Source organism: Drosophila bipectinata, chromosome XL (assembly GCF_030179905.1).
Source record: "Drosophila bipectinata strain 14024-0381.07 chromosome XL, DbipHiC1v2, whole genome shotgun sequence".
NCBI lineage: Eukaryota > Metazoa > Arthropoda > Insecta > Diptera > Drosophilidae > Drosophila > Drosophila bipectinata.
The window spans coordinates 4640940-4666751 of NC_091734.1; the positions used below are offsets into that span (position 1 = coordinate 4640940).

General features: G+C 46.1%; 4 protein-coding genes across 15 annotated transcripts in view; 1 reads left to right on the forward strand and 3 right to left on the reverse strand.

Annotated features, from left to right (window-relative positions):
* Positions 1-2116: 2116 nt before the first annotated feature.
* Positions 2117-6576, reverse strand: Rbf (Retinoblastoma-family protein). Its single transcript, XM_017246882.3, has 8 exons — positions 5878-6576; positions 5681-5820; positions 5418-5606; positions 4993-5347; positions 4592-4923; positions 3406-4135; positions 2843-3235; positions 2117-2775 (listed from the first exon to the last, which is right to left on the reverse strand). Exons 1-8 carry the CDS (start codon positions 6064-6066, stop codon positions 2539-2541), a joined length of 2565 nt encoding a protein of 854 aa, XP_017102371.1. The 5' UTR covers positions 6067-6576; the 3' UTR covers positions 2117-2538.
* A 2378-nt stretch (positions 6577-8954) lies between these two features.
* Positions 8955-9977, reverse strand: LOC108128848 (uncharacterized). The gene is made up of 2 exons (XM_043209774.2): positions 9118-9977; positions 8955-9062 (listed from the first exon to the last, which is right to left on the reverse strand). The coding sequence occupies exons 1-2, from the start codon at positions 9975-9977 to the stop codon at positions 8978-8980; spliced, it is 945 nt and encodes a 314-aa protein (XP_043065709.1). The 3' UTR covers positions 8955-8977.
* An 832-nt stretch (positions 9978-10809) lies between these two features.
* Positions 10810-13288, forward strand: Sec22 (vesicle-trafficking protein SEC22). Of its 3 annotated transcripts, none has more exons than XM_017246841.3 (5): positions 10810-10960; positions 11117-11337; positions 11419-11528; positions 11786-12087; positions 12279-13288. In XM_017246841.3, exons 2-5 carry the CDS (start codon positions 11263-11265, stop codon positions 12425-12427), a joined length of 636 nt encoding a protein of 211 aa, XP_017102330.1. In that variant the 5' UTR covers positions 10810-10960; positions 11117-11262; the 3' UTR covers positions 12428-13288. The 3 variants fall into 3 exon arrangements, with proteins under 3 accessions (XP_017102330.1, XP_017102337.1, XP_070134913.1); XM_017246848.3 differs by having other exon boundaries at positions 10853-10960; positions 11106-11337; XM_070278812.1 differs by having other exon boundaries at positions 10853-11337.
* Positions 13289-14774: 1486 nt separating this feature from the next.
* The window catches only part of LOC108128862 (uncharacterized protein CG43867), a 104737-nt gene continuing 93699 nt past the window's right edge, over positions 14775-25812 (reverse strand). For 5 of the 10 annotated variants that reach the window (XM_017246705.3, XM_017246738.3, XM_070282884.1 and 2 more), the window contains 9 exons: positions 22288-23761; positions 21430-21887; positions 19721-20143; positions 19373-19655; positions 19201-19313; positions 18927-19136; positions 17540-17635; positions 16945-17286; positions 14775-16879 (listed from right to left, as the gene is read on the reverse strand). In XM_017246705.3, the coding sequence (XP_017102194.2) occupies positions 15581-16879; positions 16945-17286; positions 17540-17635; positions 18927-19136; positions 19201-19313; positions 19373-19655; positions 19721-20143; positions 21430-21887; positions 22288-23761 (4698 nt within the window). In that variant the 3' untranslated portion in view covers positions 14775-15580. The remainder of the gene's footprint in view (positions 16880-16944; positions 17287-17539; positions 17636-18926; positions 19137-19200; positions 19314-19372; positions 19656-19720; positions 20144-21429; positions 21888-22287; positions 23762-25812) is intronic. The other 5 variants (XM_017246772.3, XM_017246764.3, XM_017246730.3 and 2 more) reach the window with 5 other exon arrangements.

Here is a 25812-nt window from a genome sequence, read left to right on the forward strand (position 1 = left end):
AGCAAAAGTGGGGAAATCATGAAAACCCACAATTTTGCAGGGGTACCCCTAGGAAAAAATTCGAAAAATTTCAAAACGAGATTTAAGCAATATTTTGAATGAGGAAAGTCGCTTCTGAGTTCGCTGATTACTAAATGGTACTCTATTTCCTGATCGGATACGAATTGGCAGAGCTATGGCCATCGGAAGGAGCAAAAGTGGGGAAATCAGGAAAACCCACAATTTTGCAGCGGTACCTCTAGGAAAAAATTCGAAAAATTTAAAAACGAGATTTAAGCAATATTTTGAATGAGGAAAGTCGCTTCTGAGTTCGCTGATTACTAAATGGTACTCTATTTCCTGATCGGATACGAATTGGCAGAGCTATAGCCATCGGAAGGAGCAACAGTGGGGAAATCAGGAAAACCCACAATTTTGCAGGGGTACCCCTAGGAAAAAATTCGAACAATTCAAAAACGAGATTTAAGCAATATTTTGAATGAGGAAAGTCGCTTCTGAGTTCGCTGATTACTAAATGGTACTCTATTTCCTGATCGGATACGAATTGGCAGAGCTATGAACATCGGAAAGAGCAAAAGTGGAGAAATCAGGAAAACCCACAATTTTGCAGGGGTACCCCTAGGAAAAAATTCGAAAAATTCAAAAACGAGATTTAAACAATATTTTGAATGAGGAAAGTCGCTTCTGAGTTCGCTGATTACTAAATGGTACTCTATTTCCTGATCGGATACGAATTGGCAGAGCTATGAACATCGGAAAGAGCAAAAGTGGAGAAATCAGGAAAACCCACAATTTTGCAGGGGTACCCCTAGGAAAAAATTCGACAAATTTAAAAACGAGATTTAAGCAATATTTTGAATGAGGAAAGTCGCTTCTGAGTTCGCTGATTACTAAATGGTACTCTATTTCCTGATCGGATACGAATTGGCAGAGCTATAGCCATCGGAAGGAGCAACAGTGGGGAAATCAGGAAAACCCACAATTTTGCAGGGGTACCCCTAGGAAAAAATTCGAAAAATTTAAAAACGAGATTTAAGCAATATTTTGAATGAGGAAAGTCGCTTCTGAGTTCGCTGATTACTAAATGGTACTCTATTTCCTGATCGGATACGAATTGGCAGAGCTATGAACATCGGAAAGAGCAAAAGTGGAGAAATCAGGAAAACCCACAATTTTGCAGGGGTACCCCTAGGAAAAAATTCGAAAAATTCAAAAACGAGATTTAAGCAATATTTTGAATGAGGAAAGTCGCTTCTGAGTTCGCTGATTACTAAATGGTACTCTATTTCCTGATCGGATACGAATTGGCAGAGCTATAGCCATCGGAAGGAGCAAAAGTGGGGAAATCAGGAAAACCCACAATTTTGCAGGGGTACCCCTAGGAAAAAATTCGAAAAATTTTAAAACGAGATTTAAGCAATATTTTGAATGAGGAAAGTCGCTTCTGAGTTCGCTGATTACTAAATGGTACTCTATTTCCTGATCGGATACGAATTGGCAGAGCTATGAACATCGGAAAGAGCAAAAGTGGAGAAATCAGGAAAACCCACAATTTTGCAGGGGTACCCCTAGGAAAAAATTCGAAAAATTCAAAAACCAGATTTAAGCAATATTTTGAATAAGGAAAGTCGCTTCTGAGTTCGCTGATTACTAAATGGTACTCTATTTCCTGATCGGATACGAATTGGCAGAGCTATGAACATCGGAAAGAGCAAAAGTGGAGAAATCAGGAAAACCCACAATTTTGCAGGGGTACCCCTAGGAAAAAATTCGAAAAATTTTAAAACGAGATTTAAGCAATATTTTGAATGAGGAAAGTCGCTTCTGAGTTCGCTGATTACTAAATGGTACTCTATTTCCTGATCGGATACGAATTGGCAAAGCTATCGGAAGGAGCAAAAGTGGAGACATAATTTCCCAAGTCTTTCGGATCGCATCTACTTGCCTCCAAGAGGGGCCACAGGACCTCGTTCCGTTCCCAACCCAGAGATATGCGACGTCAACATTGCATTGCATGGCATTTTATATGTACACTTGAATCGTTAACTTCAATATTTAATTCAATGGAAGCTGCAGTTGGATAATCAAACCTGGACCAGAATCAGAAGCAGGATCAGAATTTTTTTAAAGTGTATTTGTATATATGCGTATATATAATGTGGATTGGCTTAATTTGATTTGTTAGTTTGATGTTTATGGGTGGTGTATAGGCCGTTACTAGAAATTCAAGTGCTGCTTGTTTACAAATATGTATATTAGAAATGGTTAGCATATGATTCATATGGTTGTTGTTGGCTGGTGTTGAACAAACTATAAAAGAGATGGGTACTTTAAATAAAAATGTCAATCTAAAAAAGTAATTATAATAAAAAAAAACAATCATAAAAAAAGAGTCGAATAGAGAAGAGTGACCGGCGTATGGACACAGGCTCTGGCTGATTTTTTGTTTTTGTGTTTAGTTTTTTTCGTTTTTTTTTTGTTGTTTGTTTGTTTGTTTGTAATAATCTAAAGTCTAAGCTGCCCCCTGGATCCCAATGTCTATGTCTCATGTTCTCCTGCACTAGCCGTACCAGCGGACCGTGGCTCGACCTGCTCCCTCAGCTCCCGTTCCTGCTCCTTTTCCCGGTCATCCATCACGGCCTTAATCTGGCTGAGATGGCCCGGCAGCTCTCGGACGTTTCGCTTCGTTTCCGGCTCTATGCCGGGTGTGGGCTCGTCCCCGAAGCTCAGCATGCGTTTGCCACCGCGCACCTTCTCGTTCATTAGCTGGAGTTCCTAAAAAAAAGAAATAATAAGACCTTGATGTAGATGTAGATCTGATTACGACCAGGATAACACTTACCTTGGCAGGACTACGGTAGAACCGGTAGACAATCTCATTGGGAGACTGCTGGATCTCGTTCTTCGACATCTGCGAGACATAGAGCGAGTGATTTTGGGTAACCTTCTTCGGCTGGGCGGCCCGCTCCTTGGGATGGGGCGAGAGCAGCAGGTCCGTGCTACTGATCGTGCAACCACCGCTCACATCTGGCGTCATGCTCAGGTGTTCGATGGCAAACTTCTTAATCGCCGGCACATAGATTTGATTGTAGAAGTAGATGATATCCTTCACCTTCGGCTCCCCATCCTCGTTCACCCCGATGAGCACCTCCCGGTAGACGCTGTTCACCGCCTGCGGTTGGTTGCGATACGCCCGCATAATGTCACTAAATTTGGGGTCCTCCATTCGCTTTACCTGAAATGGATGGGATAGTTAATTCAAAGAATTCCATTATAGGCATTTACGATTATCACAAAATCATGCTCTCATTATGTAAAATTTTGAAACAGAAAGAGATAGAACGATATTTTATAAGATCTTGTAAGTTGTTAGCTATTTTTAGATTTTAAGAATTTTATACTCACTCTAATATAGATATATATTGCACACATGATATTTTGATCGAGGTGGCGGTCCTTCATCAGATCGGTCTCGTGGGTGATCGAGTGCTCGAAGATGTGCCAGATACGCTCCGGATCGCAGAGGGCCAGCTCCGAGCAGAGTTTCTGGATGCGGAGCCAAGCCAGCAAGTATAACTTGCGCAGAAAGATCTCCAGAGGACCGGCTGTACGATTCCGGTTCACATCCAGGGACGTGGGCAGCGGCGATGAAGCCGAAGAGATCACGGTCCACAAGGGCGATTTGCTGACCCAGGCCAGCTTCTCCAGGCACGTCTCCTCGACGGAGTTCAGGTGCTTGATCAGCGACCGAGTCAGACAGCCATGTGAGCCGTGGCGCACCACGATCTCGATGATCTTCTGAAACTCGAACGAACTAATACTTAAACACTCGAGCACCCAGGGAAACTTGTAGGCCTCCGTCTTGTAGGCCTCCAGCACCAGTTCCACGCAGCAGGCCATCAGCGTGATGTTGAAGATGTCGAGGGAGATCTTCTGCACCAACAGCCGCTTGAGATCGATGTCCGGCTTGTTCCTGATCTCCGCCTGCAGGATCTGGTCCAGCAGATAGAAGTAAAAGGACTTGGCCAGCTTGAATCGGCTCTTCGCCTCCGGTGACGTATACTTGGCGAGGAATTTCTTCTGCATCTCATCGATGTTGTTCAGCAGCTTGGCGATCACCTCTGGCCCAGCTTGCCTGTAAAAATGGAAGGCGATTTAAGCACAACAACGACTCAAATGTGGCAGCACCTGGACAAGGCAGGTGTGTTTCTACTTAAAACGAAATATAAACACTGACTATACTATAGGAAACCAATCGATAAACAGCCAGCATTGTTCTGCTTTAACTTTTCCACTAGAAAGTAACTATATCTTAGGGTATGGTAGTTCTATATCAATTACAAATACTGTATTCTCTGTAAAATAAATAAAAAAAAAAAACAAAGCCCAAACCAATTCTTTTAATTTTTACAAGGAACTGAGGAAAGCTGAAACCCAAACTGAAATCGATCTTACAGAAGGGTGTACTCATGATCCAACCACAGCCCTAAAATTTGATAGAAAAAAAGACCAGCTGGAGTTCTAGGAGTAACCATTTCTCTGGAGGAACATATGTTTCCCCATGAAAATGATCCAAGCTTTGGCTACTCACATGACAAACTCCGTGGGCTCCGTGATACGGGCAAAGGCGGCCAGCTGCTTGACATTGGTGGTGGCATTCAGGACGGGTTCAAACTTATCACCAGCCATTGCGGTGGCGGCGGGCAGATCCTGTTTGCGGGTGAGAGGCGTCACCGGCGGTCTCAGGGCTTGGTCGTTCATGCCGGTGTGATCGCCAGCATCGTAGGCGCTAAGGATGCGCTCATCGAACTCGCCGACACTGAGCACATACTGCTCGTAGCTAATATTGAGCGATTTCAGATTGCGCTCAAAGTTCTCATTGGCCAGCAACCCCAGCATGGTGTCCTTCTGTCCATAGATGGTCTGTTAGGAAATTAAAAGGAAAATTGTCAGATTTTCATCAAAAACACGTAACAAGGCAGCATAACGCACCGAGGTCTGCATGAAACTAGACATAATCTCACGGAAGGTGGTGGCCTTCATGGCCCTGGCCTCTTCGGTCATATCGCAGAAGTGGTCAAGAATACAGTGCTGCTGGTGGCGGAAGTCCTGCTCCAACCAGTTGGCTGGCAGGCCCTCGAATTTGGGATTGATGAGATCGGCGCGCTTCTCGAACAGCACGTTGTTGTATATCAGATCGATGCAACAGATCATCAGGTTGAAGGACGTCACCAGGTCCACCGTGGTGCTGGGCTTCTGGTTCTTGGCGCACAGAAACAGCCGCCAAGTGATGTCGTCCAGCTTGATGTACGAGCATTTACCGTGGGCGTGGTTGGAGTGCAGGGAACTGCAAGATTAAACAAAGAATTTTATTTAAATTTTAAGATCTTTGGGTGTTCTGCAGAGTTCAGACATACATGTACTTCGAAGGCTTCTTCTCGTTGGGCGGACAGGTGAATAGCTGGTCAAAAATGGAGCGATAGCGTTTGTACAGCGTGAAGGTAATGCTGAATCTGCGTTCCAGCACCTCGATCTCGTTGACAAACTCCTGCGGCAGGTTGGCCATGTCGCACCATTGCTTTATCTTGGTCTTAAAGTCGTAGATACTATAATTGTTAGAACAAAGGAATATATCTGTTAGAGGAGAAAGTGGACAATGGAAGGCATGGAGGGCACTTACCTCATTTGACAACAGCGCAGGAGATTGTTGAGGGAGACACAATTGCCCCGGACCACTGCATCCTGACCTATTACAGTGGGGGTGCTAGATTGGCGACAGGCGGCGAACAGTGCACAGCCCAGCCAGTGCGGAAACTCACCCTGAAAAATTGTTGTCTTTTTAGGGAAAGATTCTCGTTAAATAGATTGCAATCTCACCTCCAATGAGCATCGCTGTGAGACCTCGTGAAACATTTGGTAGCCATCCTTCTCCGTTTGACGGTCTATGTTCAGTTCCCGGCACAGATTGTTGTACTTGGCCTTGGTCAGCTCCTGGGTGTCCTCTGTGGAGACGAGAGATCCGCTGACCACCTCGGCACCCAGCTCCTGCGGCTCGGGTTCGCTCATCTTGCTCACCCAAATGCCCCCTGGGCTATTTTCTCACTTTCTTCGTTTTTCTTTGCCTTTTTCTTGCACTTTTCCACGTAGCAAACCGGAGGGCAGTCAAGGGGAGGTGAAATTGGTGGGGGTTGCGCGCAGAAGGCGGTGACGATGGCGGGAAGCGGGTATGAAATGGGACTGTTATCCTCTTCTATTTTCCTTCAACTGCAACTGGTACTATTTTCCTTTGGTTTTCCTCTTATGCACTGGCACTTGCCTCTCGTTTCTTCTTCTCACGGACATGCAACTGATTAATAAGTTTCCGTTTCTCGCCATAGAAAAAGGCGGGAAAGCGGAGGGTTGCCAGGGCTGCCGTGCTGTAAATTACCGGGCGGCGGCCTATTTTGCTCCACAACACTATTCGATCTCGGTGGCGATCAGTTTGAACACTTTATCTGGCCGATGGTAGCCTTTTATTTGATTTAATGGCAATTTAAGAATTACCTCGTCGCCAGCACCTAACAATAAGTGACTAAATAATCTTAATAACTTGCAAATATTACTAGAACTTGCGAAAACGCGACCTGCAACAGCATCTGGTCACACAATTCTTGGTGTTTTTACAGCCCTATCTGCGAAGATATGAGCAAACAGTGTTGATAAACGACTGCATTTTCTTTTGTTTTGGAAAATGTTTTGAAAAACATTCTATGTTTTTTAATATTTCAAAAATGTTTACATGTTTTTTATTTGACTCTTTTACTGAACAATTTAGGCAAAAGAATAAAAAAGATTTGGCATTTATTTTGCACTGTCACCTGCTGAGTGGTGGCGTTTTGGCTTCGGGATCGATTTATTGGGATCTTTTCTGGCCTCCCTAGCAAGGCGCTCGAACTCCTTGTGACTATGGGCCAAGGCTGCGGCAAGGGTCGCCTCCGTGCGGAGTTCTATATCTTTGGAGTCTTGGATATTGATATTCAATTTCTTTTTGGCCGAGACCTGCTTGACCTGGCTTGGATACAGCTTCTTGGGATGTTCTCCTGGTTTTCGGGTGTAGTCACTTCCATAGTGACTGGGCGGAGTAGGTGATAGTGGCTCACCAGAACTAAGGCTATCCCCGACTCGGTTCTCGCCCTGGTCAGAATCGATGGTGCTCCAGGGCAGGGAGGTCGACAACTCTGGCGGTTCTGGTTTTGGGATCGGTTCACCGGCAACAAGTTCTTTAACTTTAAGGATCTGAACCTTTTTGGCCAACTGCCCGACCGACAATCCGTACTGTGTGGCCATGCAATTTACTTCCTTCTTAATCCTTTGGCTCCCGGGCGCTGGAGTACTATGGAGTGGAACAATCTCTGGGGAGATCTTCTCAGGCAGTTGGCACATGCTGGACATGGAGGTGCCCTTGTCCTGAACGATCGGATAAGGGTTTGTCTGAGTACCAATGGTCCTCATGGAGGTAGCCTTGTCAAAGGACTGCTTATGGGATATTACTTTAGGAACCTTCACCACCTCTGCCTGCTTCTTCTTTGGTTTTTTCCCCATTTTTTCCTCTACTTTCTCCTCAGCCTTCTCCTCTTTCACCTCCAGTTTCTCTCCTTCCTCCTCCAGCTTTTCCAGCACATTCTCCGTTAGCTCCTCCTCCATTGACATTCTCGTAGAATTCTTTGGTCGCCTGGATACTATAGCGCAGTACTCCTTCGTCCGGGAGGCCTGGAAATGCAATTCATTGAGTTGCCGCTGTGGTGTCCTTTCCTCCAACTTCTGCTCTTCCACCACCAGCTTTTCTCCTTCCTCCTCCAACTTCGGGCCTTCCTCCGATAGCTCTTCCACCATCAACATTTGTTCTTTCTTGGATCGTCTACTGTTCTCCATCCTCCAGGCTTCCATCTGGGTCATCATCACATCAATCAGGAAATCACTGGCGTGGGGCAGGCGCGACGTCACCTGCTCCTCTACCTTTGGCTCTTCCAACTCCAGGATATTTCCTTCCTCGTCCAGCTTCTGGACGTCGCCTGGTCGCCTGTATAACACAAGACAGCGCTCCTCTGCTCGGGAGGCTTCCAGTTCCTTCAGCATTACACCCTTAAGGAACTCAAGGGTATTTGACCGCCACTGCATCGCCATCTCCTCAACCTCCTGCTCTTTCTCATGCAGCTTCTCCCATGCCTTAATCAGATCGTCCTTTAATGGCATCATTTTCGGATCATCCTCTGGTGTGAATTCAATGTGCTCCTCTGCCCGGGAGCCTTCCATCTGGTTTAGCAGGTCGTCCATTCGAAAGTCCATGGTCTTGGGCCGCCGCTGCAAGTTCTTGTGTGGCGCCACGAAGTCTGAGTTGAGGGAACGATGGTAGGTCTGTGCCCAGGCAACGGGCTTGCCTGTCGCCGGGTTAACTTTCACAATGGTGGCCTGGAATAGAGCTTCCGGGCAGTGCTGGTGCAACTCGCACAAGGAGGAGCTCTCCCGGCAGAGAGCGCTGGGTGCCTGGTGGTGGATTATCAGTTGCGGCTTCTCTTCCTCCGAATCGCTGACGGAAATCAGCCTTTGGTGGTTGGGACATGGCCGACCCACACCACAGAAACCGTCCGAGTATATTGAGCTCTCCATTCTTCGCTATGACCAGGTTTTTAGATGCAAAATAATTAATTTGAATTTTTTTAACAAAATTACAATTCTCTGTCTTTTTTTTTTAGATTTTTAATTTTTTTTGGTCGTTTTGAAATGAATTCCGAAAACAATATGATGATGTTAAAGTCAAAGCCTACTAAGGATGCTTTAGGAGCTACTACATTATCGAACACTATTTAGTGTTTTAAAACTATGACTAAATGCATATATTTTATTTTTGGGAAGACAAAAAATTTAATAAAATAAAATAAGGCACAAGGACAGGCACACAAAGTTGGAAGCTTTCTTGATCCTTCTGGGGGAGATTCGATTACTCCCGCCAATCGCCGATGATTTGGGAGGAGGGTACCAGTTCAAAGCGGGCGTTGGCCAGGTGAGGAGGCAAGCTGCCGAATCTGGGGGGGATTAGCAATGAGAATTTAGGTTTCTTCACTGTATCTTATGGCTTACCTGGGCCGGAATGAGGGAGCTGCTGGCGGAGCTGCCAACTTGGGAGCAGGTGCTTTGGCAATGGGTTTCACGGCCTGCTTCAGCGGAGCAGTTCCCGCATCAACGCTGTCCAGTGTGTTCCTCACCACGAACTGCTGTCTGGATTGGGGTCTGCCCGGATTTCTGTTCCGGGGCATGGTCATAAAGCGGAAGAGTCGGGGAGCGGCGGCGGTATCGTCGTCGGCGATGTCATCAGTGGCCAGGTCATCGCCGCCAGCAGCAGCGGCGTCGGGAGCTGGAGCTGAAGCCGCATCAGGACCGGCACCAGCACTAGCTATGGCTGCTCCACCCGCCGGGGGTGTGAACATGGCAGCTAGTCGGACGGGCACAAAAGCTGGAAGGCGAACCGTAATGGGAGTTCCAGCCGGGAGCTGGGGAACTGGAGCAGGAGCAGGGGCTGGGGCCGGAGCAGGAGCCAGAACAATTGGCCGAGGTGGAGGTGGTGAGGGAGGAGGAAGAATTAGAACCGGTGATGACGTTGTGGTTTCCGGCGGTGGAGGAGCAGCAGTAGTGGTAGCCGATTCCTGTTCCACTTCCTTCCACGCCTCCAACAGGGTCAGTAGCTCGTCCTTGCTCATATGCCCCAGTCCAATGGGGTTGTAGGACCACTCTCCTAGTCCCAGTCCCGTGCCGAGACCCAATCCACCGCCGCTGGGGATGGTATTCCAGCCGAGAGGCGCCACAGGACCCAGGTGCTCCAGGGGCTCGTACAGGGAGCGTTGGGGACGCGCGAGGACGAACTGCTGCTGCTGGCCGGCCAGCCTTTCGACAAGGATCTGGAGCACAAGGCCCAGCAGCGTGGCGCGAACTGACCCGATCATGGTTCTCCTTGGCTTCCAATTGTACAGCCATTGGGCGGAGCGATGGCCTTTTATATGAGACTCCTCCACTGGGCCGGTTTTTGGTCCAGATTGGTTTTTGGTTTGGGACCAATAGGAATTGGATCGGAAGGAGGAACTGAAAAGCATCATAACGGAAGTGCCGGCTCAACACCAAAGGCACTTGGAAAAATTTGTAGCTATTTAATAGAAGTTGCATGAACTCTGGAGATCAGGATATTTAGCTTATATTCTATAAGATCTTTAGATCTATAAGGATCTATAGAAAACCTTTATATTATATTGATAATCTAAAGATTATCTTTGAGTGTAAAAACAAGTTTCCCTTTGAGAGTCGCCCATGGCACTGTTCAGTTGAAACGCACACCACACGCACCGGAACCGGCATGGGCGCCCAGGCACCTCCGCCAAGTGACCAGGCCATTTAATTGCCCGAAACCTGGTCTGGTTTTGCGGGCGAACCGCTTTTCCATTTCGGGGCAGCAACAGCACCAGCAGTTAACATTAAAAACCGAAAACTGAAACAAAAACTGGGATGTGGCTGGCGGGAAAACCTGTTGGGCTTCACTTTGGTCACCGACTTTCCGACCGACAGGCTGGGAGAAGTGCGTGTGGATCGGGTGCACTTCCTCCATCCGCTTTTGTGGTGCAGATGTTACGCAACCGAGATTCCGATTTGTTTGTTTTGGGGTGGCAGGTTTTCGAATTCAAAGCAAGTTTTTAAATACAAGTTTCTTTGCTATTCAAGTTCAAATCTTGCCGCCTTATTGACTTTGCTGACATGGTCACACTCGCTGCCTAGCCCTTGCAGGCAACCTATCGAATGTTGCCCATCACTAGCCAAAAATAGTGTGACCGCATCTCGCTGACGTGTTTCCAACAACAATCAACTAAACACGAAACGGTGTTTCTACTGAAACACCCACAATCTGCGCGCCCGTACGCGTTGCAATATAGTTTTCACCGTAAGCCATGCCCGGATAATCATCCGTTACTACCAGGCCGGGTCTATTCCGCCAAACAATCGAGAAATCGCCAATCTACCGCCCACTCCGATACCGGATCCAGGCCAGATCATCTGGATTTTGACTGGGAAACCTCTGACTTTAGCTTCGTTTCAGGCCCTGAATGAAAACGAGCACCGGCAGACACATAGGAAACAGGCATAGGAGTAGCTAGTTAGGCTAGTTAGTTAGGCTACTCGGGATCCCATCCACACTCTTCGTTGGCCACCAGTGAGGATAACCAGAAAGCCGTAACCGTAGCCATGGCGCTGCTAACCATGATAGCCCGGGTCATCGATGGCCTACCCCTAGTGGGCACCATGCAGGATGACGAGCAGGTAAGCCGTCACTTTCCACGCTCCACATACCCACGCACACACTAATGTTTCGTTGCATGGTTGGAAAACTTTCACTTTCAGAGCGGGCGCAGTATACTGGATTACCAGAACCAGGCCAAGATGCTCTTCCGCAAACTGGGCACTCATTCGCCAGCTCGCAGTAGCATCGAGACCGGACCCTATCTATTCCAGTGAGTAATGCCATCGGTCGGCCGACCAGGGTCAAAGATCGAGGAACTACATTAGCAACTATGATTATTATTACGTGTCCAAAAGATTTCGAAATTTTTGCAATAACAAGATTTCTGTAGCTAGAGAAAGAAATATTTTGTAAACAAAATCTGAATCATAGCTGGGAAATCCACACAAAGAAATGCATTTTGCAATCTCGTCCAAACTGATGCAATCGACCCACTTTTTAAATGCAACTACCATTCACATATTGCAGCTACCTTATTGAAAACGATGTCTGCTATCTGGTGATGGTGGACAAGATGTACTCGAAGCGACTGGCCTTCAACTATCTGGAAGATCTGGCCCAGGAGTTCCACGCCAATTACGGCAGAAGGGTCAATTCGGTGACCAGACCGTACGCCTTCATCGAATTCGATGTGTACATACAGAAGGCCAAGAAGCAGCTGACCGACCGCAGGCGCAACATCAGCAGCATCAATACCCAGCTCCAGGATGTCCAGCGCATCATGGTCCAAAACATAGACGATGTACTTCAACGTGGCACCGTGCTGGCAGGTAAGTATGGCCTGCCTCGTAGATTCTTACTTAAGATTATCGCTAATCGGATAGTAAATCATAAATCGTGCGATTTGTGATTTATAATTGATGTGCGTGTCAGAGTAAGAGAAGTCCGACCGATAAATGGCCTCATGTTTTTTAAATATTTTCCATTATCTTATCTCTTATCTTATTGTTGTTGTTTTCAGAACTTGACACAAAAACGCAAAACCTATCGATGATGTCGCAGAAATACAAGAAGGACGCCAAGATGCTCAACCGGAAATCGATGTACGTGAAGGCCGCTGCCGGGGGCATTCTATTCCTAGTGTTCGTTCTGTACTTTTGGGTTCTGTAATATTCACTAGTACTACGGTATTTAGTATGGCGTTTTGTACGACCTTTTTTTAACGACTTATGTCGGCAGTCGGACGTCATAGACGGACGACGAAAAGACATTTATAGAGTTACGCGTTCACCTGTACCCTCTCCTGCCCTACCTGGCAAGACCCCCACACACACACACCGCAATAATACATATATATATATATAGATATTTTTCATAGAAAGAGTAGCCAAAACCCAGCCAGTCATTGAAAATGGGGCGAAAAAAAAAAACGACACGGGCGCCGCTTTCGAGGCTTATTTACCTTCTAATTTAAGTCTTTTTTTCAACCAAACGATTGTAATATATATTATTTCCTTGGATTCCATTAACTGTTAACTAGGTGCCCCAAATGCCCCACTCCCTTCTACCCCTCCTTCTCCTCTTCATCGTCAACGTAAATAAACCCCCTTATTTGCGCAAGTTTTTCTTGCATATTATTATTTTTTTGATTACGTTGCTATTTTAATTGTTTTCAAAACTAAATTCACGTTAAAAAAAAATTGTAAATTCAAAAATGCGTGTGTGTGTCCATGTCTCTATTGTCCAATGTCTAGTTTGTATATGTCATTGCTGTGGAGGTAACACTGTACAGCGATCGGTCGAGGGTGATTGAAAAACCGGAAGTGGAAAATGAAGTGGAATATAACTGAAAATATTAGCAAAGCAAACGAAACGAAAACGGTTCAAGTTTTAGGCAATTTATATGTATAAATTTAAGGCAAAATAAATCAATTTACATTGTTTAATATAAAGATAATGGTTTATTTATTTTTTTTTAAGGGTGTTTGGGAAGAAAGCCCCTCTACCAGAATAAAAACTATAAAACTTTAATGATTTTTTGTTTGATTTTAATTATTAGTTTGCCTTTATATATATATATTTCGTTTCACTGGAGTGTGATGTGTGATACATTCGCTTATATAGTTTTTAATATATATATCATCTTGCAAGCTATCGATTTTCGATTCTCTTGTTTAGTTTCGTTGCGTCTCGGCGCATATAAATTTGTAATATCAAATTTTTTATTTTTTTACAATTAGGAAAAAAATGCGCTGTTTACCATTTACACAGTTGCTCTCTATATCGTTAATTTTGTGTGTATAATTTTGTTAAATATCGAATCCGAATACATGGTGTATACGCTCCCTATATATCTCTATATATTTTTATATTTTTTTTTTATATGAATGCCTATATGCTTTTCTGAGATTTTTTTCGGGGGGTTTTGGGGATTTAAAAAAAACAAGAAAGGAAAGCTAACTTCGGGCGGAGCCGAAGTTTATATACCCTTGCAGTTAAAACCGGATATTTATCGCAAACATCGGATATAGTTGGCCGATCCTTATGGGAATAGGAATATATAATCCAATTTATTACAATACAAAATCTAAAAAAAGTCCCAAACTTCTATCTTCAAAAATACGAAAGTTGATATTTCTACCAAATACCATTTCCGATCGTTCAGTTATATGGCAGCTATGGGATATAGTCGGCCGATCCTAATGAAATTTGGTAGGTTGGATCAACTGACCAAGAATTAAATCTGTACTAAGTTCCAGCTTTCTATCTTCAAAAACACGAAAGTTGGGTCATTTCCGATCGTTCAGTTATATGGCAGCTATAGGATATAGTCGGCCGATCCTTATGAAATTTGGCATGTCGTATTATTTTGCCAAAAATAGCTCTCATGTCAAATTTGAACTCTCTAACTCTAAAAACACCAAAGTTATACCATTTCCGATCAATCAGTTATATGGCAGCTATAGGATATAGTCGGCCGATCCGGGCCGTTCCGACTTATATACTGCGTGCAAAGGAAAGAAGGGTGTGTGCAAAGTTTCAAGTCGATAGCTTTAAAACTGAGAGACTAGTTCGCGTAGAAACAGACAGACGGACAGACAGACGGACAGACAGACGGACAGACAGACGGACAGACGGACAGACGGACAGACGGACAGACGGACAGACGGACATGTTCATATCAACTCAGGAGGTGATCCTGATCAAGAATATATATACTTTATAGGGTCGGAGATGTCTCCTTCACTGCGTTGCACACTTTTGACCAAAATTATAATACCCTCTGCAAGGGTATAAAAAGCAAACTGATGGAGAATTTTGTTGACTACATTTTTTGGTTTTTTGATTTATATATTATATATATAAAAAAAAATAATGAAAAGCTCGTGTTAGTTGAGGCTTTAAAAAAAATACATTTTAAATACTTGGTTTATAAAAAAAAAAACGCTGCTGAAAGCGGAAACCAGATCGGGATAGATACTATATGCATTTGTAAATAGCTAGATGTTTTTTCTTCTTTTAGATGGAGATGCTTTTGGTTGATGTTCTACTATCCTTGCTATTAGATTCTTGCAAAAATTCATTACAAAATATTTGTTGTTTCTCAATTGGTTTTCAGCTAATTCTAATTGTTTTGTTTTGGGTTTTTTTTTGGCTTGATTTCTTTGTTTCTCGTTCTTGGCTCCGACATCTACAAATTTAAAAAGGCAGTTTTCGCGCATGGAGGGACAATTACAAATTACAAATTGAGATTCCATTACAAAGCATCAAAGATTTCTATTATAGTTTTAGTATTAAAAAAAAAAAAACAATAATTATAATATAACGCAAAAAAAAAAAAGATTCTGAACATTGAGATTAGAGATTCTGTTTACAGTTTTTCATTTTTAAGTTACCTCTCTTGCGGGGTAAGCTTAAATAGTGCTTAGGACTATTAAAAAAAAATAATTAATAATATAATATATATATTCATATATATAGTATATCCATGCTTGGTTTTACAATTTATGTTTAGAGTACGAGTACCGTTATTAGCTTAGGAAATAACTGTTAGTAAGTTGCATAGTTTTCTCTGCGCAAGGAGAAGAGAGTAGTTTCCCAACCCCGGGCCTTTTAAGCTATTTATCCATAATATCCTTCTCCCATAGATCCTTGCCGTTCTCTAACTGTTCTCTATATATATATATATATCCATCTAATGTTAGGTGTATATTTGTTGCCGCTAGGCTGGTGCATATGTATCCGTTTTTAGTCGTTTATATGTATGATCCTTTTCATTTGTTTTCTGAGGCTATGTACAATGGGCATGGGGGCGTTTGTTTTCTATTTGATCCGCTGATGGTCCGGCGTACTCTTCAGTATATCCGGCTGGTGGTGGTGCTGCTGCTGCTGCTGATGGTGGTGGAGGTGGTGCGGATGATGGTGGCCGGAGCTCAGGGTGCCGGGCTGACTGCCACCGCCGCCAGCATGGTGGGAGCTGCTCAGAGTGTGCGAGTGATTCGAATTCAACGTGTGCGTTGCGTGCGAGTTGAGGGTGTTGTGGGCAGTGGTGGTGGCATTGGTGGAGAATCCGGTGCCCACACCCCCGGCCACTGTGGCTCCGCTGCCGCCGCCGGCCGTCGTCGGGCGCTGGGAGGTCCGCAGCGAGCGATGCGATCCGTTCCGGGTCAGGGAGTTCATTTGCGGTGTGCCCGGCACCGTGTGCCCCAGGGCGTTCATGTAGTCCGCGATGAGCAGGGTGATTTCCAGGATCTTGGGCTTGCTCATGGCGAACAGGAGCTTCTGCTCGCAGCCGCCGCCATCGTCGTGCGACACCACCAGCATAAAGTCATCCTGACAGCCGCCGAACGTCATCACCGAGCTGTAGGGATACCGCGCCACCGGCGCCATGGTCGACAGCTCCAGAACATTTAGCGCATCCTCGGCCACAGCCAGCCAGGCGACTGGCGAGGACCCAGCAGAGGATGTCTCGCTTTGGCGCGGCTTGGCCTGGAACAGGCAGGCTCCGAAGTACGGCCACTTCCGGCAGCAGGTCAGGTAAATGCGCACACAGTCCAGCGTGGAGCGTCCCTTGAGCAGCATCCACTTGGACACCAGCAGTTCCTGGACATCCTTCAGCTGCTCGGCGCCCAGGGCATCCCGATAGCGGTACGGATAGAACTTGTCCAGTCCCTTGAGGCCCACGCCCACGTCCCGTGACTTCTCCAGCGAATAGTCACCCATATCGATCTGCGACATTAGGGAGGCCAGCTCCAGGGCCAGTTCCCTGGAGAGGGGGAAGCGTCCCTGGACGATCTGGGCATTGGTCTGGTAGCACAGTAACAGCCGCTCCTTGTCCGTCTCACACTTGATGGTGTGCTTCCAGTAGAGCCGGTTCTTGTAGCTCAACTGGATGACCCTGGAGTTCTCGAACTTTCCAGATCCCTTCTCCCTAAGCGCCGTCTCCCACTTGCTGATCACATCGCACAGCTTGGCCAGCGGCTCCAGATAATGCTCCAGATCCTTCTCGATGGGATCATCGCTGAACAGGCAGAAGCCGTTGGTGGCATCTCTCGTGCCCAGTTCGTGGGCCAAGGTGGCCTGGAATTCCTCAATCGTTGTGGAACCATCAAAGGAAACCACCTGTGGGTGGGAAGGCATTAAAGTATTAGTTCCTTCGGTGGAAAGGACAAAGACTGGAAACTAACCTGGTAGGTGGAGTTCATCATGTGCACCGGAATCGCATGTGGCAGTGAATGGTGATAGGGATTCTTGAGCAATATGGAGAGCACCTCCATTCGCGAGGGCTTCGTCTCCCGGCCACCGTTCTTCAATGTCCTCTCCAGAGCTCTCTCGCAGTAGGCGGCATACTTGCCCGTTTCCGTCTTACTGTCGGCATTCCGGGACAAGTGGAGCTTGAGGTACCAGAGCAGTCGGCTCGAACGGGGAACGAATAGGGACACGGCCAGGGCCAGGAGCTGCCAGCCCTGGACGAAACTGTAGGCGGGCGGGTTGCTTTTGCAGTCGATAATGGGCGTGGCAGCTGGAGCCTATGAATCGAATATTATAAGATTATCTATCAATTGATCAAGATTATGAAGAAACTTGTAAGATAATGGAATTAGTAGAATGTGAGGTTAGGAGAGAGAGAGAGAGAGTTAACTACGTGACTACTTAAATAGAACGCAACTGTACTCGCACACAACACACACACTCACACAGCCACAGACAAAAAGAGAGAGAGTTAGAGAGTGTTGGTAAACGGTGTGTTGAATTAGTGAGACCATAAATTTCCCCGCATACCTGTATGGAGGTGGGCGAACTGCCGTTGGCTTGGGCGTGGCCCGCCTGTTGGGTATCACAGGTGAACAGGCTTTGGGTGGCGCACAACAGTAGTTGCTGTAAATTTCGCGATTCGTCATTTGGTTCGATTTTGGTACAGTGTTGAAAAACGATTGTTCACACCGAAACACATTCGAATACGTAACGCAACGCAACGTAACGCAACGCAACGTAACGTAACAAAATGATGGAGAAGAGAAGAAGAAGCCAGAGAACATATTCGGATCAATTTTTGTTGTTCGACTCATCATTAATTAGCAAGGGTGTTGTTTTTTTTTAGTGATGAATGTTTGTTTTTCTTGTTTGTTTGCAGTGTTCTTTTGTAACGTTAATCGCTTTGTAAATGTTCGTTAAAAAAAGAAAGCAATAATGCGACAAAGAATAACGATATAACGAGACAATGGAGAAATATTACAGCACATTCAAGCGAATTAAGAAAATAAATTGAAGCAGAGAACAAAAGAGAAAAAAAAATACATATTTATGCAAAACATGTTTGAGATAACAGTTACCAACACTGATTTATGATCTCTCCGTCAGTGTTGGTAAGAGAGCAAACACTGCTGCTTAAATTGTGGTTATGTTTGTTGATCGGTGGTTGAGTGATTTATTCTAGTGTTGTATTTTGATTTGTTTTTTTAAGTTAAATTTACAGCAAATACTTTTTTATACAAATGAGCTGTTGTTGTTGTCGTTTTGATGATTAATCACATTTAGAGATACACATAGAGTTATACAGATATGTATTGAAAGCTATATGTACATATACAGGATACATGTCTGACAGTTATGGGGGAAATTTTTTGTCTGTTTTCTACAAAGAACCAAACTAAAGAAGAATCTTAACTCAAAATAAATGAAAACCAATTAAAATATGGTTATTAGTAAGATAAGATGAGCATGCTTTAATGATTAAGTGTTTGGGTAAATATAGTTGATTGGATATTATATATTTTGTGGATTATTTTCGAGTATAAAGCGTTCGTAAGCTTGTATCGTAAAGCAAAGCCTTTTTATTCATTTGGTTATGATCGCAAAGAAAAGAATACCTATTGAGACTCGGGCGGTGACTGTACCATTTTCGAGTACAGTTCGAACCCAACAGCTTCGACGCTCGGTTTCGGGCTGTTCTTGCAATTGGTTAGTGGGACTTGAAAGGGTATATGACGGGGGAGATGCTACATCAAAAAACCAAAACCAAAACCAAAAAAAAACAAGGACATTCAACTAAACACATTTTTCGGGGATGCAAGGTTATTTTTTTTCCATTAAAGGATGTTAATTAGGTTCAATGGGGGGGAGAGGTGGGATGGTGGGACATAAGAAGCTTTGCAACTGAAAAACTTACGCGCGTTTGCTTGCCCAGCTTCTTGTTTACCTGGACGCCGACACTGAGCTTCTGACCCATGTGCCGGGAGGTCTGCTTGATCAGGATGCAGATCATCTCCGTTTGTAGCTCAGGCATGTCCAGGGCGTGCTGCAGGGCGTTCTGGGCCAGGACAACATGATAGTCGATGCCTGGCTGATTCACAGCCACCGACATGAACAACTGGATGCTCTACAAAAGTTTAAAAATTGAATTTCAGAAACATAATCCTCAGGAGAAGTTAAAGTATACCCACCTTGAAGAGCTTGATGGCCTCCGGCTGCATGGTTTCCGTGTGCATCGACGATAGCGGTGCCGTGATGGTGTCCTTGGTGTGCAATAGTATCGGATGACGCCACAGCACGCAGTCTACAAAGTAAGAAGAATTAGAGAATGTTCTTCAGAAGAAACGGAAAAGTAAAACCCACTTGGATCGCCGTCAGTTTCCATGAGCTTCTGAACGAGCTGCTCGTACTGGGTGCCAGCACTGGGACCACCACCGGAGACCACCGTGAGATGGTAGAGCCAGTTATCCCTTTCCGGTTTGCCGGACAGGATCAGATAGGTCGGTCCCTGGTGGGCCGGATAGATGGCCACTGTTAAGCGGGCCTGATCCTGGGCAGCATCTTCGCGCTCCTCGGAATCCGAATCGGAAACATGCTCCACCTCCTCCACTCGAGCATCCCGCATGTTTATCTGTCCCAGGGGATTCTAGAAGAGATAATTTTTCAAAAAGTTAGTATGAACTTTCCATTGAGATTTCGAGAAATACTCACCGTTTCGGCTGGGGCCTTGAAATAGAGGAACATCTTCCCAAGGAGAACACACCAGCACTTCTTGGCATGGCCGTTCTTCACCTTGGTGACCCATCCCTGCACTGTGGGCTTCTGGTCGTCGCGGCTCAATAGGAGCTTGGTGGCATTCCTCCGCTGGACGTTCTGCAGCACCCGGATCCAGTCGTCCATGGTGGCGTGCGAGTCGGCCGTGAGGTAGTAGACCTTCTTCCCGGTGTCGATCTCGAAGGTGGAGGCTCCCTCCGCCCGGTTGATGCGACAGGCCTCGTCCAGCTGGATCTGGCCCTGGGGCTTCCGCTGCACGTCGTGCTGGCTCTTCCAGTAGTTCAGCGATCCATTCTTCAAAACGAACCAACGCTTGCGCCAGGTCTTCAGCTTGCCACCGAGCTTGGCTAGGTGGCCCATCTGGAAAGGTGAAAGGAGTGGATGAGGTTCAGTACTGTAGGATAAGGGTGGGTGCCATATAAGGGTTTCCCCTTGGAAAATCCCCATTTTCGATTTTCACGATTTTTGTACCTTCCGATCAAGATAATTTCTTTAATTTATATCCGATCGGAAAAAGGAATACATTTCCGTGATTAGAGATCCTAGAAGCCCATTTCCTTATTTAAAATCTTCCTCAAATATCCTTTTCAATTTTTTCGAATTTTTCCTAGGGGTACCCCTTCAAAAATCACCATTTTCGATTTTCTCGATTTTTGTACCTTCCGATCAAGATAATTTCTGTAATTTACATCCGATCGGAAAAAGGAATACATTTCCGCGATCAGAGATCCTAGAAGCCCATTTCCTCATTTAAAATCTTCCTCAAATATGGTTTTCAATTTTTTCGAATTTTTCCTAGGGGTACCCCTTTAAAAATGCCCATTTTCGATTTTCTCCATTTTTGTCCCTCCTGATGAAGATAATTTCTGTAATTTAGATCCGATCGGAAAAAGGAATACATTTCCGCGATCAGAGATCCTAGAAGCCCATTTCCTCATTTAAAATCTTCCTCAAATATGGTTTTCAATTTTTTCGAATTTTTCCTAGGGGTACCCCTTTAAAAATGCCCATTTTCGATTTTCTCTATTTTTGTACCTTCCAATGAAGATAATTTCTGTAATTTACATCCGATCGGAAAAAGGAATACATATCCATTATTAGAGATCCCAGAAGCCCATTTCCTCATTTAAAATCTTCCTCAAATATGGTTTTCAATTTTTTCTAATTTTTCCTAGGGGTACCCCTTCAAAAAACCCCATTTTCGATTTTCTCTATTTTTGTCCCTTCCGATGAAGATAATTTCTGTAATTTACATCCGATCGGAAAAGGGAATACATTTCTGTGATAAGAGATCCTAGAAGCACATTTCCTTATTTAAAATCTTCCTTAAATATGGTTTTCAATTTTTTCGAATTTTTCCTAGGGGTACCCCTTGACAAATCCCCATTTTCGATTTTCACCATTTTTGTCCCTTCCGATGAAGATAATTTCTGTAATTTAAATCCGATCGGAAAAGGGAATACATTTCCGTGATTAGAGATCATAGAAGCCCATTTCCTCATTTAAAATATTCCTTAAATATCGTTTTCAATTTTTTCGAATTTTTCCACGAGGCAACCCCTTCAATATCCTCTCTGAAAAGGATATAGATGACCCTCTACCATACTCTACCAGTCTATTTTCAGTTGGAACCAAGGGATATTTACCTTCTCCAGGGACTCGATCTTCTTGCTGGGCGAGTCCACGTAGGATTGGCGCATCAGGAGCGAGGGCATGGAGGCGTCCATGCAGGTCGACTCGGAGACGGCGTCCGGGGGCAGGGCGTAGTCGTCCGAGAGTCCTGATTCAAAGGAGAGATCTGAAATTACTGTGCCACGCATGTGCTGCAGGAGGGGGGCTGGGTGGTTGGGCAAGAGGGGGGCCTGGTTGCGCCTTGTGGGCGTGCGAGGGCGTGGCAGCGTATTCTGGCCATTCGATGGCGTCACCAGCGTCGTCTGGGCCCCTTGGAACGGGTGGTTGTGGTTGTGATTGTGGTTGAGGTTGTGGTGGTTATTATGGGGCAGAGTATGGTGATGGTGGTGGTGGTGGAGGTGATGGTGCGGAAGCGAGTGCGGTTGGAGATGCTGGCTGGTGTGAGTGATGGATGTGCGTGGTTGGAGTTGGACTGGAGGTCAGAGGTCAGAGGTTATATGGTTATTCGGTCGGCGATGGTCGATTGATGGACAAAAGTGGTTAGAATCGCAAGTTTAGTTTCTATAGAGCTTTCTAGTCAAGAATCTTGAAGGGAAAAGCAGGCATTTCTAGAAGGGATTAGTCTAGGATGCAGTTATCAGAGAGGGATGCAGAGGGATACAGGCATCTAGGAGCGTCTAGGATGTGTTGGGATAGAGTTCAAGTGTTAGTAGTGTAGTTTGGGGGTGTCAGGTGTGGTTACTGTTCTAGTGGACACTAGAGTCCTTCAACTCTCCTCTCCGAGGAGGCTACGCTACGCCGGGGTTTCTGCGTCTCTATCACGCAGGGATCTAAGAGGGCCAAGAGGGATAAGATTAGAAGCTGAGACTCACCACGCGCCTTGGCGTTCTTGGGACTCTCCGAGCCACTCCGCTTGGCCGGACTCAGGCTGGAGGAGGTCTTCAGGCTCTTCGAGGGACTCGAGGCGCTGCCCGATGTCGAGGTCTCCGTGTTGTCCGTGCTGGAGGAGTTGTGCGAGTGATGGGTGAGCATGACGGCATGGTCCTCGCCGTCGCTAGAGTCGTCACTGGAGTCGCCGGTGAAGGGCATCGACCGGATCTGGGAGGCTCGACCCTTGACCGTGGCATACACGGGCACGGATATATCACAGAAGCCGCCGCTGGCGGTTTGTTGCTGCCGCGATGGCGGCAATGGTGTACCCGGCGTACTGCCCAGTGTGCCGTGTCCGTCTCCGGTATTGTGACCATGTCGCCTGCCATTGGACAGACTCGTGCCGGTGCTAGTCACGGCAGCTCCTTCTCCGCCCACGCCGGTGGTGCCCTCTTGAATGTCCGGCTCCTGGCTGGTGGTGCTCTCCGCGGTGCTGGTGCCTCCCGTGCCGGCCAGGCCATCGTTGGCCACCTGGTAGATCTTGGCCTCCCAGCTGGGAAAGCGATGCAGCGGCGGGGTGGGCGGACGCGGCACGCCCAGTTCGCTGGTGGTCGTGGTGGTAGTGCTGGAGTTCCCGCCACTGGCCATCAGGGCCGGATTGTTCTTCATCCAGGCGGGCAGCTTCTCGCAGGAGGGCGTATAGATCTCCGCATAGTCGTGGGCCGTGTCCGTGTCGGAGCTGTCGGGCCGGGCGCCCGAGGATGCCACCGAGCCGGGCGCCTTGCTGGAAATGCTCGAAAGCGGTGCCAGGGTGAGGCCATCGACGGCGGCCACCAGGTTGCGTTCCAGCTCCTGTGGCTCCATCGATAGATTCCGTCGGTGCTGGTGATGGGGATATGAACTGGTTAGCGGTCTTCCGATGATCTCCTGGGGATCGAGACTCTCGCTGCGTCGCCGGTGCTCGGGATTGGAACCACTGCCTCCCGTAAAGTCCTGCACGTCCAAGCTCAGGCTATTCCGTACCGGGCCGACGATGCTGTGGCGCTGCGACTGGTTGGCGATGTGATTCTTCAGGAGCTCCAGCTGCTGGTTGCACTTGATGTTCTGCTCGCGTAGCAGTTGGTTCTGCTCCTCGAGGTCGCGTAGCTTGTTGTTCACCCACTCCTTAATCTTGGCCGCCTTGGCTTCGATCTGCCGGGCGTCGTGAAGTCTTAGCTGTCGCTGCTCCTCCACCTGAATCTCCAGCGATGTGATGGTCTTCTCTGCCTCTTGGATGGGCGGTGTGGCTACTCCCGATCCTCCTCCGCCTCCAGTTGCCGGCAATCCCACTTGATGGCTGGGTGAACTGTTACTCCGCGGTTGCTCCTGGGGATGTGGATGCTGATGCGAGTGCTGCTGCTGGTGCTGCTGGGCTGGCTGCTGTTGAGGTGGCGGTGGTTTGGGCCACTCACTCAGCCGTTGTTCCATAGCACGCACCTACAAAAAAAAAAGGATCAAAAGGATACGGGGTTAGTCTCGAGTTGCGAAAACTTTCCAGAAATTAAATTAAATTCACACTAAGCCAAGGGAAAAGTTTTCCAGGGTCTTGGGTCTAATGGTTACACATGACCCTCATGGCACCCGGGGATTAGCTCAGGGAAGTATCAGGAAAGTTGCTTCTGATGGTGCACTGGGAGAAGAGAACTCCAAGTCTGCAAGTCTCCTCTTTGGAATGTCCTGGCTGGCCAAAGTTGTGTAATTAAGAAGCACCATTTAACACCCGACTGCGGCAGGGAATACCATTACAAAATGGCCAAGAAAACGAGCCCGCCACATGCCACACTGCCACTGGCACTGCCACTGGTATCCAGGAAATAAGTATTTTTATGGTTACACAACAATTTGCAGCCAGGGAGTGGCTGTTGGAAGACAGGAAAGAAATAACTTCATTTGGCACGCCAGGAAACCAAACTGACAACTAAACAAAGCCGGAAGTGAAGCTAAAGGGTACACCACCCGAGTCTAGAGTTGGAAACTAAAAGGGGGAGGGGGTGGAGCAACTAATATTCCAGAAGTGTCGCCACCTATCGCATTATTAGTTGTCAGACAGGATTCCGGGATTGTGTACCCCAAATGGGTCAATTGTTTAATATCCTTTTGGAAGAAGGAGGGCGGTGGCCCTTCGGGGTGAATGCATCGAGGTCCTTGCCATTGCGGTAAAAAAAAAATAGATAAGCCGCCAAAAATAGTATAGAATGAAGGGGGGGGATACTCATACATATATGTATATAAAATGCTAAAGTTTATGCCAGTCATGGGAGGAGTTTCAGTTCCAGGGATGTGCCCAACTACATAGAGTTATGGTCATGCAAACTACAAAAGTAGTTCCTCCAAGGAACACCCCTCAAGATCAAGGGAGTCAGGAAATCAAAGACCCAGAGTCTGGGCCGCAAAAACTTTAACCATAAACTAAGCTTGTGCCTCAAAAACACAAAAGTTATCCGGTTGGAGCTTATTTAATGGCCGGAACAGTCTTCTCCGATTTCTCGGCAAAAAGTCTCGCCTTAACATTTTTCAAATGAATTGCCTGCTTTTAGGCGTGCCAGAGCCTTACACCTCCTCCTTCGAGATAGAAAGGCAAACAAAGGCAGGCAGGAGGATGAGGATGAGCTTCAGCTTGACTTTATCTTTAAATGCGTTTTCGAAATTCACAGACACGCAGCTGCGACTCGGTATCCCATTCGCCAGCAAAAGGATATCTATGAACATCCTAGACAGACAGCCAAATCCTGGCAATTTTCGTTATTGGATTTGCAATCTTATATTTTTTTTTCTTCTATAGGGAGGGGGTTATAGGTCCTGGTGGCATGTGAAAATTATTAAACACCTGAGGAGGGGGGTTCCTTCTTCTCATATGTATAATATTCTTTTTGTTTTTTTATGGGAAGAACATGTTTTAATCTTGATCCCAGCTGGCTTTAAAAACAAATTGCTTTTCAAATCATTTATTAGAATTCTATAGCCTTGTCTGGCTTTTAACATAAATCTTCAAAAAAAAATGGAGAAGAAAATCTATAAGAATTCCAAGACAATAATTTGCTTCAAAGCACAATCGGATTACGATGAAAAGGGCAGACATCCTTCCATCCTGCCAACCAAGTCGTCGATAAAAAGATGAATAAGCGAATGAATAAACTAAGGAATTTGAATAAAATTTCAATTGAATTCTGGGAATGGCACTGGCAGATGCAATTAAAGTGGGTGGTTAGGGTTCCAAGACCAGTGCTAGTTCCCTTCGAGATGACTAACCATATTCTGGCTAGTTTTGGTTGAGGGGCCACTTCTGGTGACTCACTCACTGTTGTTGCTGAAAGGGTTTCCATCCAAGGACCTCCACCCTCCACTCTCTCTAAAAGGGGGGGTTCTATGATTAATCTGTTTATAATGAAGACAACATTCTCCCCAAACTTGGGGAGGGGGGAGGAGATGGGAAATTACCAAAACAGCCGGACTTGATGAAGATATAATGACTGTAATGGATGGATATA

Coding starts and splice junctions, on each gene's coding strand:
- Sec22 (XM_017246841.3), top strand. CDS start 11,263: ATGGCGCTGCTAACCATGATAGCCCGGGTCATCGATGGCCTACCCCTA. Junction 11,338..11,418: donor CCATGCAGGATGACGAGCAG/GTAAGCCGTCAC, acceptor TTTCACTTTCAG/AGCGGGCGCAGTATACTGGA. Junction 12,088..12,278: donor ACGTGGCACCGTGCTGGCAG/GTAAGTATGGCC, acceptor TGTTGTTTTCAG/AACTTGACACAAAAACGCAA.
- Rbf (XM_017246882.3), bottom strand. CDS start 6,066: ATGAGCGAACCCGAGCCGCAGGAGCTGGGTGCCGAGGTGGTCAGCGGA. Junction 5,821..5,877: donor CACAGCGATGCTCATTGGAG/GTGAGATTGCAA, acceptor ACAATTTTTCAG/GGTGAGTTTCCGCACTGGCT. Junction 4,924..4,992: donor CTAGTTTCATGCAGACCTCG/GTGCGTTATGCT, acceptor ATTTCCTAACAG/ACCATCTATGGACAGAAGGA.
- LOC108128848 (XM_043209774.2), bottom strand. CDS start 9,977: ATGATCGGGTCAGTTCGCGCCACGCTGCTGGGCCTTGTGCTCCAGATC. Junction 9,063..9,117: donor GCTCCCTCATTCCGGCCCAG/GTAAGCCATAAG, acceptor AATCCCCCCCAG/ATTCGGCAGCTTGCCTCCTC.